The following is a 14,954-nucleotide window of genomic DNA, read 5'->3' on the forward strand; positions in this document are numbered from 1 at the left end:
GGGGCAAGGCCCTTGGAGCAGGATCGATAAATCAGAGAGATGAGATCACAGCCCAGCAGCCACGATGGGGGATGGGAGGGGGGGCAGCATGGCTGTGATTGGCCCATAACCGGTGGGAGTGGGGGGCGGGGAGGCGGTGATGCTGCCCGAGTGTCACACTGTAGTCGCCATTGTGAGTCCACGTCCACGGGGTCTGGGGTGAATGAGTGCAGAGGGCGTGGCCTTTGGGTCTGTGTAGACTCAGGGTAAGGCTTATAGGGGTTGGGAGCCCCTATCTGGACTTGTGTGTGCTGTGTGTCTCTGTTGTGGTTTACATACATGTGGACTGTGAGGATCAGGTTGTGTGTATATTGTGTGCAGATGTGAACATGCAGACGGGTTCTGGGTCCTCCCCAGGTATATGTTAGGGGGTCATGTGCATTTCAGTGTGGGTGTGCAGGGTCCTGGTGTGTGTCCATGTGTATGTAGGGGTTTTGGTGTGTGTCCAAGGGATGTGTGTGTTCAACTTTGGCACCCCCAGGCTGGGGAAGGGGACAGAGTTAGGAGAGAGCGAACACCCACCCTAGGTCCCCTCTGGGGTCTCCCTGTGGTGCTGTCGCTGGGACCATCGCCTTCAGGAAAATGCAATGGCAGTTTATTCCTCCCAAGTTCCTGAGTTAGGGTCTTTCTGGGTCGGAGTTTTTAAGGCCTAGGCTCAGGTGTCATCACACAGAGGGCTTGGTCACATGACATCATCCACGTGTGTGTTTCCTTTCCGTCCCTAGGAAAGAATGGCAGGAACAGAGCCCAATGGCCAGAATTCAAATCCTGGCATCAGACAAACACTAAGGCTTATAGTGTGCCCTTAGACAAGTATCCAATCTCTGAAGCACCATTTCCTTTCGGTAAACATCACCTAACTCCTGAGTTACTGTGAAGCTTAAATGATCTTTATCAACATCTGGCACATTGTAGAATATATCAAACTCCTATGCATCCTTCAAAACCTAGCTTCAATGTCCCCTCTTCCAAGAAGCCTAACTGGCTCCCCCCACTCCAAGCTCTGCCTCTACCTCTGGGCTTCGCCCAGCTCTGGATTCCTTCTCTGGTCCCATCCAGACTCCAAGGTGTTGCAGAGTTGGGGGTCTGGATGTTGACAGCAGTGTTTCAGATCTTCTGTGATGTAACTAGACCCTGGGTTAAATGAACGTGCGTGCGTGCGTGTGCGCTGCTGACAGCTCTTGATGCCACAGAGATTTATTGGCAAACAGCTAGAGGGTGGGATGGGGAGGGGAGAGCATCAGGACTACTTCCAGCCTGATTTTGGGCTGGGATCAGGGCAGGAAGCTGTCTTCCATGAGTAACAGTTTAGATCCCAAGTTTGGCAGAAACCTGAGCTGTGTTGGGGACCCAGGTCCTAGCAGTGTGGACACCAAGTTCTAGGACACAGGAAGCTCCGTCTCCAGCCAGCCACTGGGGAGAGCCAGGGGTGTCTCTTTCTCTGCCTGGCCTTGCTTGGCCTGGCATGACCAGGAGAGAAGAAACTGGGGCGCTGGAAGGAGGCTCACCCTGCACAGGGCCATGGGGTCACAGGCCCCAGGGACTGGAGGACGCAGGTGGCCTAGAAGGATCTCAGACAGTTCAGAAAAGTGGAAGGAGGGAGGTTCCTCCCCCTCCCCCAGCTTCTCTAAGCCATCCCACCCCAGCCAAAGTCAGGCCCAGGCGGGGCCTGCCCACACCCCACTTCAGGGTGTAGGAAATCTGAGGCTTAGCCCAGGTGTTGGCCTGCATTCTGTCCCCCAAAGGCGGAAGGGTGCTGGTGTGTCCGGGGTCATGGTGGTGGCCCGTTTGGAGTGCCGGATGCCCATGGTGAATGCCGGGGCTCTGGCTTTGGTCACAGTAACCCGCTCAGGGCTGTGGGTGCCAGGGCCAGGAGTCTCATCCAGGGGACTTGGGGCCCGGGGCCGCCCCAGCATGGTGAAGGCAGGCGGGCGCTGGCGGTAGGCATTGGGGTCTGAGCTCTCATACTGGCCTGGGCCTGGTATCTCAGTGGGGTCCTGTGGTGGGCGGGCAGGGGGTGTGCGGCCCACCACTGTGTAGCTGGGGCTACTGGGCTTGATGAAGATCTGGGCACCCCAGAGAGATGGCAGAGTGTAGGCATTGGGGGCGGGGGCTGAGGTGTCCAGGGGCGGTGGACGCAGGCGGGAGCCCAGGGTGAAAGCCGGGGGGGTCCGCTGGCGCATGGGGGCCACCTTCTCCGGGCTGTAGGCCCCAGGGCCGGGTGTCACCTCCAGACCTGTGAGAATGGGGCAGGAGGTTTGGCGATGGACAGAGTGCTCCCCTGATCAAAGACCTTGCATGGCTCCCCATTGCCCACATGCACCCCGGAGCTCACAGCACTTCTGAAGAAGCCCCGAGTTACTGCTCCTTCTTCCCTACCTTGCCACACAGTGTGTTCTCTTTCAAGCCTCCAGGTCTTTGCCCAAGATCAACCCTCTGCCAGGCAAGCCTTCTTTTTCCCATTCCCACCTCCCAGGAGCTGCTTCTCATCCCTCCAGAGCCCCAAAGTCCCTCCTCCCGGCTGCCTTTGCCACAGCCCTTCTAGGGGTCCCATGGCCTGATTCTTCCCCTCTCCCCAGACATGGCCACACTGAAGGGATGGTCCCCACCTAAGTCTAATTCCACCAGTCTGAGATCTCATAAGAAAGCAAGGACCTGTCAAATTTCAACTCCCAGCAATTGGCCTAATATATGTTTGGGAGGATGAATGAATAAAGGATGGGTGGTGAAAGGTTGGGTGAGTAGATGAATGGATCCATGGGTATATAGATAGATGGATTGATAGATCCTGGATGGATGGATCAGTAGATGGGTAAATGGATCAATAGGTGGGTAGGTTGATGGATATGAACAGGTGAATGGGTGGGTAGGTTGATGAGTAGATAGCTGGGCAGACGGATGAATGAATCTGAGTGAATGAGTAGATGGGTGATAGGTGCAAAGATGAAAGGGTGAGTGGACAGGAGACTGGAGTCGGGTAATTAAAACTTTAGGTGACAGTAAGCTGTTTGCAGCCTGTGAAGGGGATTTCCACATTTGCCACAGTACCCGCTGCACCCTGTTGTCTCCTGATGCTGAGGGTGAGCCCCAGATGCCCAGGTCACCATCACCTTGGCCCACTTCACTCATTCAGGTTCTCTTAGGGCCCCCAGCCCCTCTTCTGAAGTCTTCAATTTCATCATTGCAAAGACACTGAAGTTCTAAGAGCTTGGGGATAGGAGGGGAAGAAGAAGACAGAGGCAGGACAGTCACTGAGACCCTGAAGGGACAGGGTCCTCTTGGGGTAGCATAGGCCAGATACTCACCCCGAGATTTGCCCCTGCCCTGCATGGAGTAGGCAGGAGCGCAGATTCGGCCAAACCGGGTGACTTTTGGGTCCAGGAAGTAGACTGGCCCAGGGCTGGAGTCCTGTGGAGATGCTGGAGGGAGGAGTCCAGGGTCCTGAATACATCCCTGATGGCCCCACTATCCCCATTCAGTGCCCCTGGTTACCCTGAGGCCCTTCCACCCTCCAGTCACCCACAGCCCCATCTTGGAGAGCAGAGACCTAAGCCTCCTGAGGTCTGATTGCCCTGACCGGGGACCTGGATCTCAGCTTTACTTTGTCTTGAGCACTCCTGTGCCTTCCCGATCAACGCTGTCCACCCCTCCACCTCTCCTCTGCCATGAGCTAGGGGAGCAGTTCTAGAGAAACCAGCTCATGGGTTGGTTAGAACTGTACATAAAGTGAGAGTAACTAGGCTCTCACTAAGGTTCTGAGGGGCTCCTTTTAATGCCTGGGCTTGTTGGCATGTGAGAAGCTTAAGGGAAGGGCTCTAGGTCACATTTAAATCCTAGCAAGGCCTCTCTGAGCTGTCACTGGGCCTGTCAAAAGCCTCTTTTTCCTCAGGAGTAGGATGAGAAGCTTGACAAGTGAAAGCATCCATGGGAGGAGTGGTCCAGAGCCTGGCACTTAGTAATTGGGACCAATAACTGTGGTTGTCATTACCATTTATAAGCACAACCAGATATAAGTGTATGGTAGGTTTGACAAGTATTAATTGATTTACATATGTATGTGCACACAAATGGCACCATGCACACACTGAAGTACGTTCTTGATAAATGAGCACATCCCGACGCCTCTCATTTCCCACCTCCAGGCTTTTGCCTCTGCTACAAACTCTGCCTGGAGTCCCCTTCTCCTCCTGGGGCCTCCAGCGAACTCCTACTCATCCTATAAAGCCCAGATCCCATGCCTCCACCTCCAAGAAGTCCCTGAACATTCAGCAACATCTACACTAACCACCCCCACCCTGATTTCCCAGGTGTGTCCTAGAAATAGAGTCGGGGACACAGGTTCCTCGGGGTCATAGGCTAAGTTTTTAACCTTCCTGGTGACAGATGTGACACTGACTCCCTCACTTGCCTTCTGGGCCCCCTTGCACTTCTTTAGTTCTCTCTCTTTTGGTTTGAGATATTTGCTGATTCTGAAAGTGTGTCTGCCAGCTGCTCCCTCCCACCAAGCCTCTGTCCATGTGAATCAAAGTCCCCACATGGGACCCTTCTGGGCCCTGACCCTGGCCTACTTGGGACCTCAGAGCAGCTCTAGAAAATGGGCTGATGGAGTTTGTGGTCACTGATATGAAGGGTACAGGCTTGCTGGATAACTGATAGGATGGACAGCTGGGAGCCACCAGCATCCCTGCACTTGGTGTTCCCTCACACATTCTGGCTGGGAGGGAAGTGGACATCACAGAGGTCAGGTCACCCACTGACTAGGTGAGCCCCACTTCCTTCGGTCTCGCCACCCCTGGCTTGACAAGGAATTTTCACTCTACTCTCACCACACGCTGTGAGGTAAGCAAGGCCTGGAGAGCCCCTGGCTTGTTGATGGAGCAACTGAAGCAGGTGCTCACTCTCCGGGGCCTCTCTCCTAAGCACTGACCAGATACCCAGCATTGTAGCTACTTTTAAGGCATTTAACCCTCACTTAATAAACATCTCCAGACACCTAATGTTTATTTAATCCTGACAACTGTGTGTGCAAGAAGCGTATTGTCATTGTTTACAGAGGAGGAACCTGACGCTCAGAGCAGTCAAGTGGCAAGAAATGTGCTAAGTGAGGAAGGCAAATGCAGGTCCTACCCACCACACTATTCTTGCACTCCCTTCCTCCATAAGGAAGCAGAGGACCAGAGAGGTTCAGCAGCTTCCTGAAGTCCCATAGCAACCCACCTGGATCCCTGCCTCCCTCATTAGGGCCTAGATCTATCCAGTGAGACAGTGCTCCCTGGAGGGAGGTTAGAGGTTCAGGAGGCCTCTCAGAACCCCTTCTCCCACCCCCACCTCCCTGCCCACCACTGGCCTTACCCTCGCTGGGCCTCCGGAGGAGGGAGTAGGCAGGACTGGCCACCCTGGTGCAGTCGTGGTTGATGTAGCCAACAGTGGATGGCAGGGCGTACAAGCCTGGCCCGGACCCTGTGACCAAAGCCCTCAGATCACGGTCTGGGCCTAGGTCCCCTGAAACATGGTGGGGAGCTCAGGGCCCAGCCCTGTGCCCCCACCCAGGCTCCCAGCCACCCTCCATGGCAGGGGTGGGGAGAGCAGGGGCTGCCTGCTGCAAACAAGCATTATGAGTCAAACATGAATCACAGGGGGAGGGGCTGCGAAGCCAACAGCCTCCTCCCACCTAAGGGCACAGGGGATGGGATGGCTGAGACCTAGACACAGAAATGTGCTGTCACAGGTGGGGAAACTGAGGCCCAGACACAGAGATATCCCGTTGCAATGTTTGACGGCCTCTGCAAGAATGTCAGTGCTGCAAGAGCCAGGAAACCCAGCCATGGAGCCTGACTCCAGATGTTTTGTTACAGACAGGGAAACTGAGGCACGATCCAGAACCCAAACTGAGATCCCACAGTGAACGTCACAGTTGGAACATTCAGCTCGCTGATTAATATACCACAAACTCCTCCCAGTGCTTTGCCTGGCGTCTGTCCCCCCAGGGCCCTTGGCTGTTTGGTTCATGGCTGTACCCTCAGCACCTAGAAGGGTATGTGGCCCATAAAATGCTCAGTTCTTGGTGGGTGGAGGCATATGCAGGGTCATGGAAGCACTATGTTCACACCCATCCTACTGGGCAGAAAACTGAGGTTTGGGGAAGGGCAGGGACTCCTCAGAGGCTCCCAGAAGGGGTCCCACCGCCATGGCCCCCCTCCTCCACGGCCTGCATGTACCGTTCTCCAAGGTGGCCATCCTGCAGGTCTTCCTCAGGCCGGTCTCTGGAATCTGGCACTCTGTACACCGCCGACCCAGGGATGCTGGCGTCTGCCGTGGAGTGGGGTCGCAGCTGAGGGTCCCCATGGTGAGCAGGGGTGGGCTGCAGGGAGCCCAGGGCTAGGCAGCGCTGACACTTGATGCTGTCTCCTCAACCGCAGTGGCTCTGGGTCGCAGGGTCCAGCACCGTCCCCAGTCCTCAAGGCTTCTGCCTGTGTTGGCAGAGCCCTGGCCTCACCACACCCTCCCAGGGACCGCACAGACAGCCCCTTGTCCTTCAGCAGGGAGTCTTGGGGCCCTGGCCCAAGTGGGCTGGTAGGCAGACGCTGGCCTGGAAGTGGGGCTGGGATCGAGTGTCGGCCAGATGGCTGGACAGTCCAGGAAAGAGTCCGGTGTCAGCAGAGCGGGTCCCCTGGGAGACGGTGGAGCTGGGCAGCTGGGGCCAGAGCAGGCCCCGGGGGAGCTGGAGCCACAAACACAACACCCACAGCCTTGTAGTGGGAGGGACTGGTGAGGTCATGGACTGCATGGCCCCATTTCTACACCTGGGGAAACTGAGGCACCACTCAAGGTCATACAGCAAGTTTGCCACTCTGGGTCAAGAAGCTTACCTACTTCCTTTTTCCCTTCCTTTCCTTTTTCCTTCCTTCCTTTATCCAACAATCACTTAATGAGCACCAACTGTGTACTAGATTTTGTTTGGGTTGGTGAAGACACAACAGGACAGACAGACAGGGAGCTGATGTTCTTGGAAGGAGAAAGAGAAAATAAACAATAGCCCAGCCAGCGTGGCTCAGAGGTTGACCAGGAGGTCACAGTTTGATTCCTGGTCAGGGAACATGCCCAGGTTTTGGGCTCAATCCCCAGTGTGGGGCGTGCAGGAAGCAGCCGATCAATGATTCTCTCTCATCATTGATGTTTCTATCTCTCCCTCTCCCTTCCTCTCTGAAATCAATAAAAATATTTTTTAAAATGATAAATTAATAGATGAGTGTAGTATATTACAAGGTGTTAAATGTGTTGTAAAACACAGAGCGGGGTCAGGAGTCCAAGATGGCAATGAGGGAGGCGCCGAGTTCTTTTAGGGGAGGATGAGAGGTCACTGCACTGAGAAGGTAAGAGAAGAGGATACAGAATGGCTGTGCAAAGGCTCTGGGGCAGGAGCAAGGATGGCGAGGAGGTAGTGTGGTCCTCCAGAACAGCCACTACCTCCCAGGAGCCCACAAGGATTTATTCCAGCCCAATCTAGAGTAACATCCCTGCTCACCGAAGGCTACTGCTATGTCAGGCTGCAAGACAGGGCTCAGGAAAACTTGGCTGAACAGAATACAATCCTGTCTCTTCCATGGTATCCTTGTTTGTGGCTATATTGTCGGGCCCTTTGAACTGTAATGTTTTAACAACTTTATAGAGTTACTAGAGGCCTGGTGCATGAAATCCGTGCATGGGTAGGGTCCCTAGGCCTGGCCAGTGATCAGGGCTGATCTGTAGGGCAACCGGCAGGGCAATTGGGGGGCCCTGCTGGCACCCACCTTGGCGGGCCTAGGGCCTACTGGCTGGGGGCAGTTCTTGCAGTGTCTGCCCCCTGGTGGTCAGTGTGCATCATAGCGACCGTTGTTACACCAGTTGTTCCACTGTTCGGTTGATTTGCATATTAGGCTTTTATTATCTACACTAACAAAAGAGTAACATGCAAATTGACCATAACTTCATGATGCCCACCAGCCAATCAGGAGTGCATATGCAAATTAACCCAACAAATATGGTGGGTTAATTTGCATATGCAGGCACTGCCCAGGGCAACGATGCAGGCGTTCTGCACCGCCCCAGCTGCTCCGGGCCTCTGGGCAGCGTGGGAAGGCGGAAAGGTGGCTCTGGCCAGAGCAAAGGCGGTACCAGCAGCCAGGGGAAGGAAGGCCCATTCTTGCAAGAATCTTCGTGCATCGGGCCTCTAGTATAGGATAATCACATACCATACAATTCACTCCACAATGTAATTTTAATACATTCTGTCATTTTTAAACTTTTTAATAAAAATGTTACTGTCTATGTAAAAGGTTATAAAACAAGTCTTAAATGCTTGTATTAGAAAAGAAAAAGAAATCTTAAAATCAATGACCAAAGGTTTCACCTTAAAATTTTTGAGAAAGGCCCTGGCTGATGTGGCTCAGTTCATTGGAGTGTCATCATCCCATACACCAAAGAGTGGCGGGTTTGGTTCCTGGTCAGGGTACATGCCAGGGTTGCAGGCTCAATCCCTGGTAGGGGCATGCAGGAGGCAGCCAATTAATGTTTCTCTCTCACATCAAGGTCTCTCTCTCTCTCTCTCTCTCTCCCCCTTCCTCTCTCTAAAAAAAATCAAATTTTTAGAAGTTAGAAAAAGAAGAGTAAGTGGCAGGAAGGGGATAAAAAACGTAACAGCAGAGCCCTAGCCAATTTTGCTCAGCATCAGCTCAAGGACTGAAGGGTCGCAGGTTCGATTCCAGTCAAGGGCACATACCTTGGTTGCAGGTTCAACCCCCAGTGTCCGCTTGAGGCTTGTGTGGGAGGCAAACAATCAATGTGTGTCTCATACATCAATGTTTCTTCTCTGTCTCTCCCCCTCCCTTCCACTCTCCCAAAAAAAAAAAAAAAAAATCAATGGGAAAAATATCCTCAGGTGAGGATTAACAAAAAACACACAAAACAGCCCTAACTGGTTTGGCTCAGTGGATTGATGTTTCAGAGCGTCGGCCTGCGGACTGAAAGGTCCCAGGTTCGATTCCAGTCAAGGGCATGTGCCTTCGTTGCGGGCACATCCCCAGTGGGAGGTGTGCAGGAGGCAGCTGATCGATGTTTCTCTCTCATTGATGTTTCTAACTCTCTATCGCTCTCCCTTCCTCTCTGTAAAAAAGCAATAAAATATGTTTTAAAAAAAAACACACAAAACAAACAAAAATGCAATAGCAGAAATGCATGAAATATGAAACTGTAGAAAGAATTAACTACCCTCCCCCCCCCCCAAAAAAAAGCTGGTTCTTTAAAGGAATCAACAAATTTGATAAACCTCTAGCCAGACTGATCAAGGGACGAAGAGGAAGAGATACAACATCAGGAATACAAGAGGCACATCCCTGCAGACCCACACATCAGAGTGTGCACATGGCCCACATGCACATTCTGTATGTGCATCATCTTTAATTATCACAGCATCTCCCTGAGGAAGGCGCTGTGACTGAACCTCACCTTTGGTCACAGACGGACAAACAGGCTCAGAGAGTGCATATAACATGTGTAGGTCCCTCAGTAACTCATCAGCAGAACTGGGACTTGAACCCAGGACTTTGTAATCAAAGCTGAGAGTCAAGGGCTTCTTCTAGGTTCTAATCCCAGCTCGGCTTTCTGGTTGTGCCCAAGGTCACGGTGGATTCCTGTGGCCCTAAGAATAAAAGTCAAGTCCTCATTGTCACACAAGGCTCTCTAGTCCCCTCTGCCCTCACCTCCACCCCTCAATCCTCGCTCCTCCACTCCCACGTCAGCTGGCTTATTATTCCATGAACCACTAAGACAGTTTCCACCTCAGGGCCTGCACCTGTCCTCCCTCCACCTGGATGCCTCTACGTGTCCTCCCTCCACCTGGATGCCTTGACCAGCAAATGAGCCCACAGTTGGCTCCAGCCTCAGTCCCCTGTGGGCCCCCCACATTGGACAAGCCATTTGATTTTTTCCAGAAACAGCAGAAACTTCAGAGCTGTGGACAGAACTAGACACTGAGGAGGGAGATGACAGAAAAATACCCCAAACTCTCTCTCTCCTCCTGCCAGTCAGAGCCTCCCATTGACCAAAACTGGCCAGAAGTGCAGGAGCCCAGGGACCCCACCACTGAGGTCAGCCAGGCACAGAAAAGACAGATGTCCCTCTGCAGGTTGCTTCCCAAAACCAGCCCAGGCTGCATCAGCCAGCATGCAGTGCAGATCACTGGAGACACTGATTCCAGCCGGAACTCAGACCCAACTGCCTCCGTTTCCCACTGAAGGGAAACTATGACCACCTTCCAGGATTCAGCTGGGGCTTGGCCCTGATTGCCTCGGTTTCCCCATTGTAACTCGGGAAGGAACCGAAAGCAAGGGCAGAGTGGAATGGCCAGCTGAGCCTGTGAAGGGCAACTTTGAGGACATGAGGGCCCGGCCACCTCACCAGACAGAGATCAGCCCCACTTCAGTCCTCGGGTCCCCCAATGATGGCGCCCGATGGCACCCCTTCTGTCTGTGACTCACATTTAGCTCAGAGCTCTTCCCCAGCTGCCAAATAAATGGCATGCAAATGAGCTGCTATTTCATTTAAAGCATGTGCAAACAAGCTATGGTGGGGTTTTTTTGTGGTTGTTTTTTTTAAATATATTTTTTATTGATTTTTTTTACAGAGAGGAAGGGAGAGGGACAGAGAGGTAGAAACATCGATGAGAGAGAAACATCAATCAGCTGCCTCCTGCACACTCCCCACATGGTGGGGTTTTTTATTATTGATTTCAGAGAGAGGAAGGGGGAGAGAGAGAGAAACATCAATGATGAGAGAGCATCATCTATTGACTGCCTACTGGAACGGCCCCGAAACCTGAGCATGTGCCCTGACTGGGAATCAAACTGTGACCTCCTGCCTCATGGGTCAACGCTCAACCACTGAGCCACACCTGCTGGGCAAACAAGCCATGCTTTTATTTCAGTCTGACTCATTGACAGAAGAGAGCTAATCAGAGGAAAAGACAAAAGGAACCTGGATTGGGAGTGAGAGTGTGAAGATCCAGGGAAGGAACGGCACCTCCCTGGGCCTCAGGATTCTGAAGGACTGATACAGTTGGTGCTCCCTAAATTATAGCCTTATCCTGGTTACTGATTCAGCCAGTATTTATTTGTCTTCCCACTATGTGCCCCGCACTGGTAGGTATGAACAAAACACGGAAACTCCCTTCCTCACCGTTTGGTCACGAGTGGCCAATCACTGAATTTTACATTACTTTGGAAGGTAAGGAGTGCCGTGAAAAAAGATCAAGAACCAGGAGGGTTGGAGGTGTGGGGAGTTTGCAGTTTGAAATGGGTGGTCAGGCCCTAGCTGGTTTGGCTCAGTGGATAGAGCGTTGGCCTGCTAATTGAATGGTCCCAGGTTTGGTTCTGGTCAAGGGCACATGCCCGGGTTGTGGGCTTGGTCCCCAGTCGGGAGCTTGCAGGGGGCAGCCAATCAATGATTCTCTCTCATCATTGATGTTTCTGTCTCTCTCTCCCTCTTCCTTCCTCTCTGAAATCAATAAAGATATACTTTTTAAAAAAGAAAGAAATGGGTGGTCAGGGGGAGCCTCGCTAAGAAGTTGACATTGGATAAGAGACCTGAAAGAGGTGAGGGGGCGGGGGGCGTCTGGAGAAAGGGCTTGCTGAGCAGAGGTCACACAGCCCGTCAAAGGCCTGAGGCTGGCCGGTGCCTGGCATGTCGGAGGAACAGCAGGAAGGCCCAGGTGGCTGGAACGGAATGAGTGAAGGGGTGAGAGGGAGGAAGTGAGGGCAAGGAGGTGACAGGGCAGGTCGTGCAGGGTCCTTTTGGCGCGGGAGGACTTGGGCTATTACCCAGAGGGACGTGGGAGCCATGAGGGCTGTGGACAGAGCAGGAGCCTGCCCACTCGGTGCTCATCGCATCCTCTGGTGGCTACTGCCGGGAGGACAGGCTGTGGAGTCCGAGGGCCAAATCTGACTCAGCTGCTCACAGGCGCCTTCTGGTGGCTGCGAGGGAGAACAGGCCGTGGGCGGCGCCGGGAGACCACGGTAGAGGGGACTGCCTGGTCCCGGAGGGAAAGTGCGGGAGGTTGGGGGAGAGGGAAAAGGGGACAGGAGGTGGGAGGTTGGTGGTGAGGGGGGAGAAGGATGGTGGGTTCCACCTAGATGGAGGTGGAGGATGGGGGTGATAAACGAGTGGGTTCTGGGTGTGTTCTTAAACTGGAACCGACAGGTGTGCGTTCGGGGTGGAGATTGAGGAAATCAGGTGTATTCAGGCCGCCTCGAGGATTTGGGCCTCAGAACCGGGAGCATGGAGCCGCTGTAAGGAGGAGGGGGAAGAGGCAGGAGCGGGGAGGTGCAGGTTTTAGGAGAAGACCCAGAATTCAATTTTGGAATTGTACGTTCGGGGCTCTGCTAGGCGGTGCCTGTGGACACCGGTAGGCTGGTTGTCTATGCGTCATAACAAATCTCCCCAAAAGCAGCGGCTTAAAACAACACGTATATTATTTATCTCACAGTTTCCAGGCTGCAGAGCTGGATTCTCTGCTAGGGCCGCATTGATGGTGTTGGCCAGCACTGGGCCTTACTAGGCTGGACTGGGGAAGGGTCCACGCTCAGCTCCTGCAGGGTGTCGCAGGATTTATTTACATGTTGCCATAGGACTGGGCCCCCCCTCCTCGCTGGCAGTTAGCTGGAAGCCACTCTCAGCTTCTGGCCATGTGGCCTTTTATCCCAAGTGAGGTGGGAGCCAGGGAGGATTCGGGGCAGAGGAGGGGCGTGGTCTGGTGTAAGAGGAAGGGAAGAGTCAAAATGGCTGTTGATTTCTTTAGTTGTTCATTATCCATTTCTTCCACGTAACACGCACACATGCACACGCACAGGAAGAGGCAGGAGCCGAACCCCTTGTGTCCTGAGGGTCCAGAACATCACTGGCCGACAGCACGTGCACAACAAATACCTGTTGAAGAGAGGGGTGAAGGGGATCTCGCATCAACATTGTTGCTGCTGCTGGTCTGAGTTTTCAGCATCCTTTTCTAAAATCATTTGGGGCTGCAAGTAAGGACACACACACACACACACACACCCGCCCGCCAGGAGGCTGGGTTTATCGGATGACCCGTTGTTTTCTGCCCTTGGTGCACAGGAAGTGGCAGGCCAGGTGTTCACAAGAGCTGCCACCCCATCCAGTGTCAGCTCATGCCTGATCTGTCACTTCCCACCTCCCCAGTGCCTCAAAATTGTCCTTTGTCCAGTGGCCAGTCTCCTGACTCAGACTCACGTGCCTCTGTGGCCGCCTGCCCCTTTTTCCGTGAGGCCTCTAACAAGGAAGCCTTGTTCTTCCCAGAGGACTAGGACACAGAGAACCTGCCAGCCACCCCCCCACCCACCCCTCTATCCTAGAAAAAGCTGGCTCTGCATATGGGACCGAAACAACTTTGTTCTATTGGGTGCCCTGCTGCATGGCTGCCAAGCCCCCATTTTACAGATGAGGACACTGAGGTTCAGAGGAAAAGGTGGCTCACGTTCAGAGGACTGGGGGACTGAAGAGGGGTCCCAGCAGGCTTTCCTGGAGCCCACAAAGTCTTACCTGACCATGTCCTTTCTCCTCTCTGGCTTTATCCATCCCTCTGGTACAGCCCCTCTGGCCCCTTACCCCCTGGCCCGCCCCCCCCCCTTGTTTATTTTGAGAACAAACACGTTTATTACATGAACTAAGATAGGAGGGAGGAGAATTTATTTGCCTTTCTGGGCTTTGGTTTTCCTCAGCTAGAACTCCAACGCATAGCCATCTGCATGGCCACACTGGTCTGCTTTTTTTATCCTTACCCAAGGAAGGGGAGGGGGAGGAGGAGGAGAGAGAGAGAGAAACATCAAGATAAGAGAGACACATTGATTGGCTGCCACACACACACACACACACACACACACACACACACACTTCACTGGGGTCCGGAAATCACCCACCCAGGTATGTGCCCTTGACCAGGATTCGAACCCGATACCCTCCAGTGCCCAGGCTGGCACTCTAACCACTGAACCACTTGGGTGAGGCACTGGCCTGGTCTTGAAGCAAAGCATGCAAGAAGCTTGCCCTGCTGGAACTGCTCCTCTAGGAAATTGCTGATTTGGGCATTCTTTTCCCTTTCATCGTATTTTTTTCTGAATTTTCTTTGATTTTTTTGTTTGTCTAAAATATTTTCCTCCTCAGTGGTTAGCTTGGTCTCCTTCTTGTGGCCCAGGCGCAGTGCATAGTGGGACTTGTATCACTGTCAGTAGGGTGTGCTGTCAATGAACACCAAGCAGTTCTTTACCAGGATTTTGGTGCAAACTAGGTCATTGTTGGATGCATTGTAGACAACATCAATAATCCCTGTTTTTCACATACAACACTCGGAGCCCTAGAAGAAGTTGCCCATGTCCAGCCTCAAGGCAAGGTACTTGTTGCCTCCCTGCCTGCAGTCTGTGTGTATTCAGTAAGGGCCAATCTTAGTGGTAACAGCAGGGTGCCCCGGCTCATATATTCAATTTTTGTGGTAGGGCTTTCTCTTGCCCCTGGTCTTATGGTGCTTGTGCCAGTTGTCCTGAGAGATGCCCATGGCTCAGCATCCCCTAGAAAGAGGCAGCCCACTTGATTTTTAAAAACATACCAGGTAACCCAGCCAGGCGTGACTCAGTGGTTTAGAGTCTACCTGTGAAACAGGAGGTCACGGTTCGATTCCTGGTCAGGGCACATGCCCAGGTTACAGGTTTAATCCCCAGTGTGGGGTGTGCAGGAGGTAGCTGGTCAATGATTCTCTCATCATTGGTGTTTTTATTTCTCTCTCCCTCTCCCTTCCTCTCTGAAGTCAATAAAAATTCAAAATAAAACAAAACAAATAAACAAACAAAAAACACCAGGTAGCCCTGGCGGGTGTG

The 14,954-nt window shown here is 53.0% G+C and overlaps 1 protein-coding gene and 1 pseudogene across 2 annotated transcripts; both read right to left on the bottom strand.

The window, feature by feature from the left end:
- Positions 1-1,724: 1,724 nt before the first annotated feature.
- Positions 1,725-6,384, bottom strand: CIMAP1D (CIMAP1 family member D; the record flags this gene model as incomplete). The annotated part of the gene is made up of 4 exons (XM_080675415.1): positions 1,725-2,275; positions 3,345-3,458; positions 5,392-5,499; positions 6,258-6,384. 4 exons carry the CDS (start codon positions 6,382-6,384, stop codon positions 1,725-1,727), a joined length of 900 nt encoding a protein of 299 aa, XP_080531541.1.
- A 5,567-nt stretch (positions 6,385-11,951) lies between these two features.
- Positions 11,952-14,635, bottom strand: LOC308251693 (small ribosomal subunit protein eS8-like; annotated as a pseudogene). Its single transcript has 2 exons — positions 14,042-14,635; positions 11,952-12,044 (listed from the first exon to the last, which is right to left on the bottom strand). The product of its transcript is annotated as a small ribosomal subunit protein eS8-like (transcript).
- Between the last annotated feature and the right edge of the window lie 319 nt (positions 14,636-14,954).

The sequence above is a fragment of the Plecotus auritus genome (genome assembly GCF_963455305.1).
Source record: "Plecotus auritus genome assembly, chromosome: 6".
Classification (NCBI taxonomy): Eukaryota; Metazoa; Chordata; class Mammalia; order Chiroptera; family Vespertilionidae; genus Plecotus; species Plecotus auritus.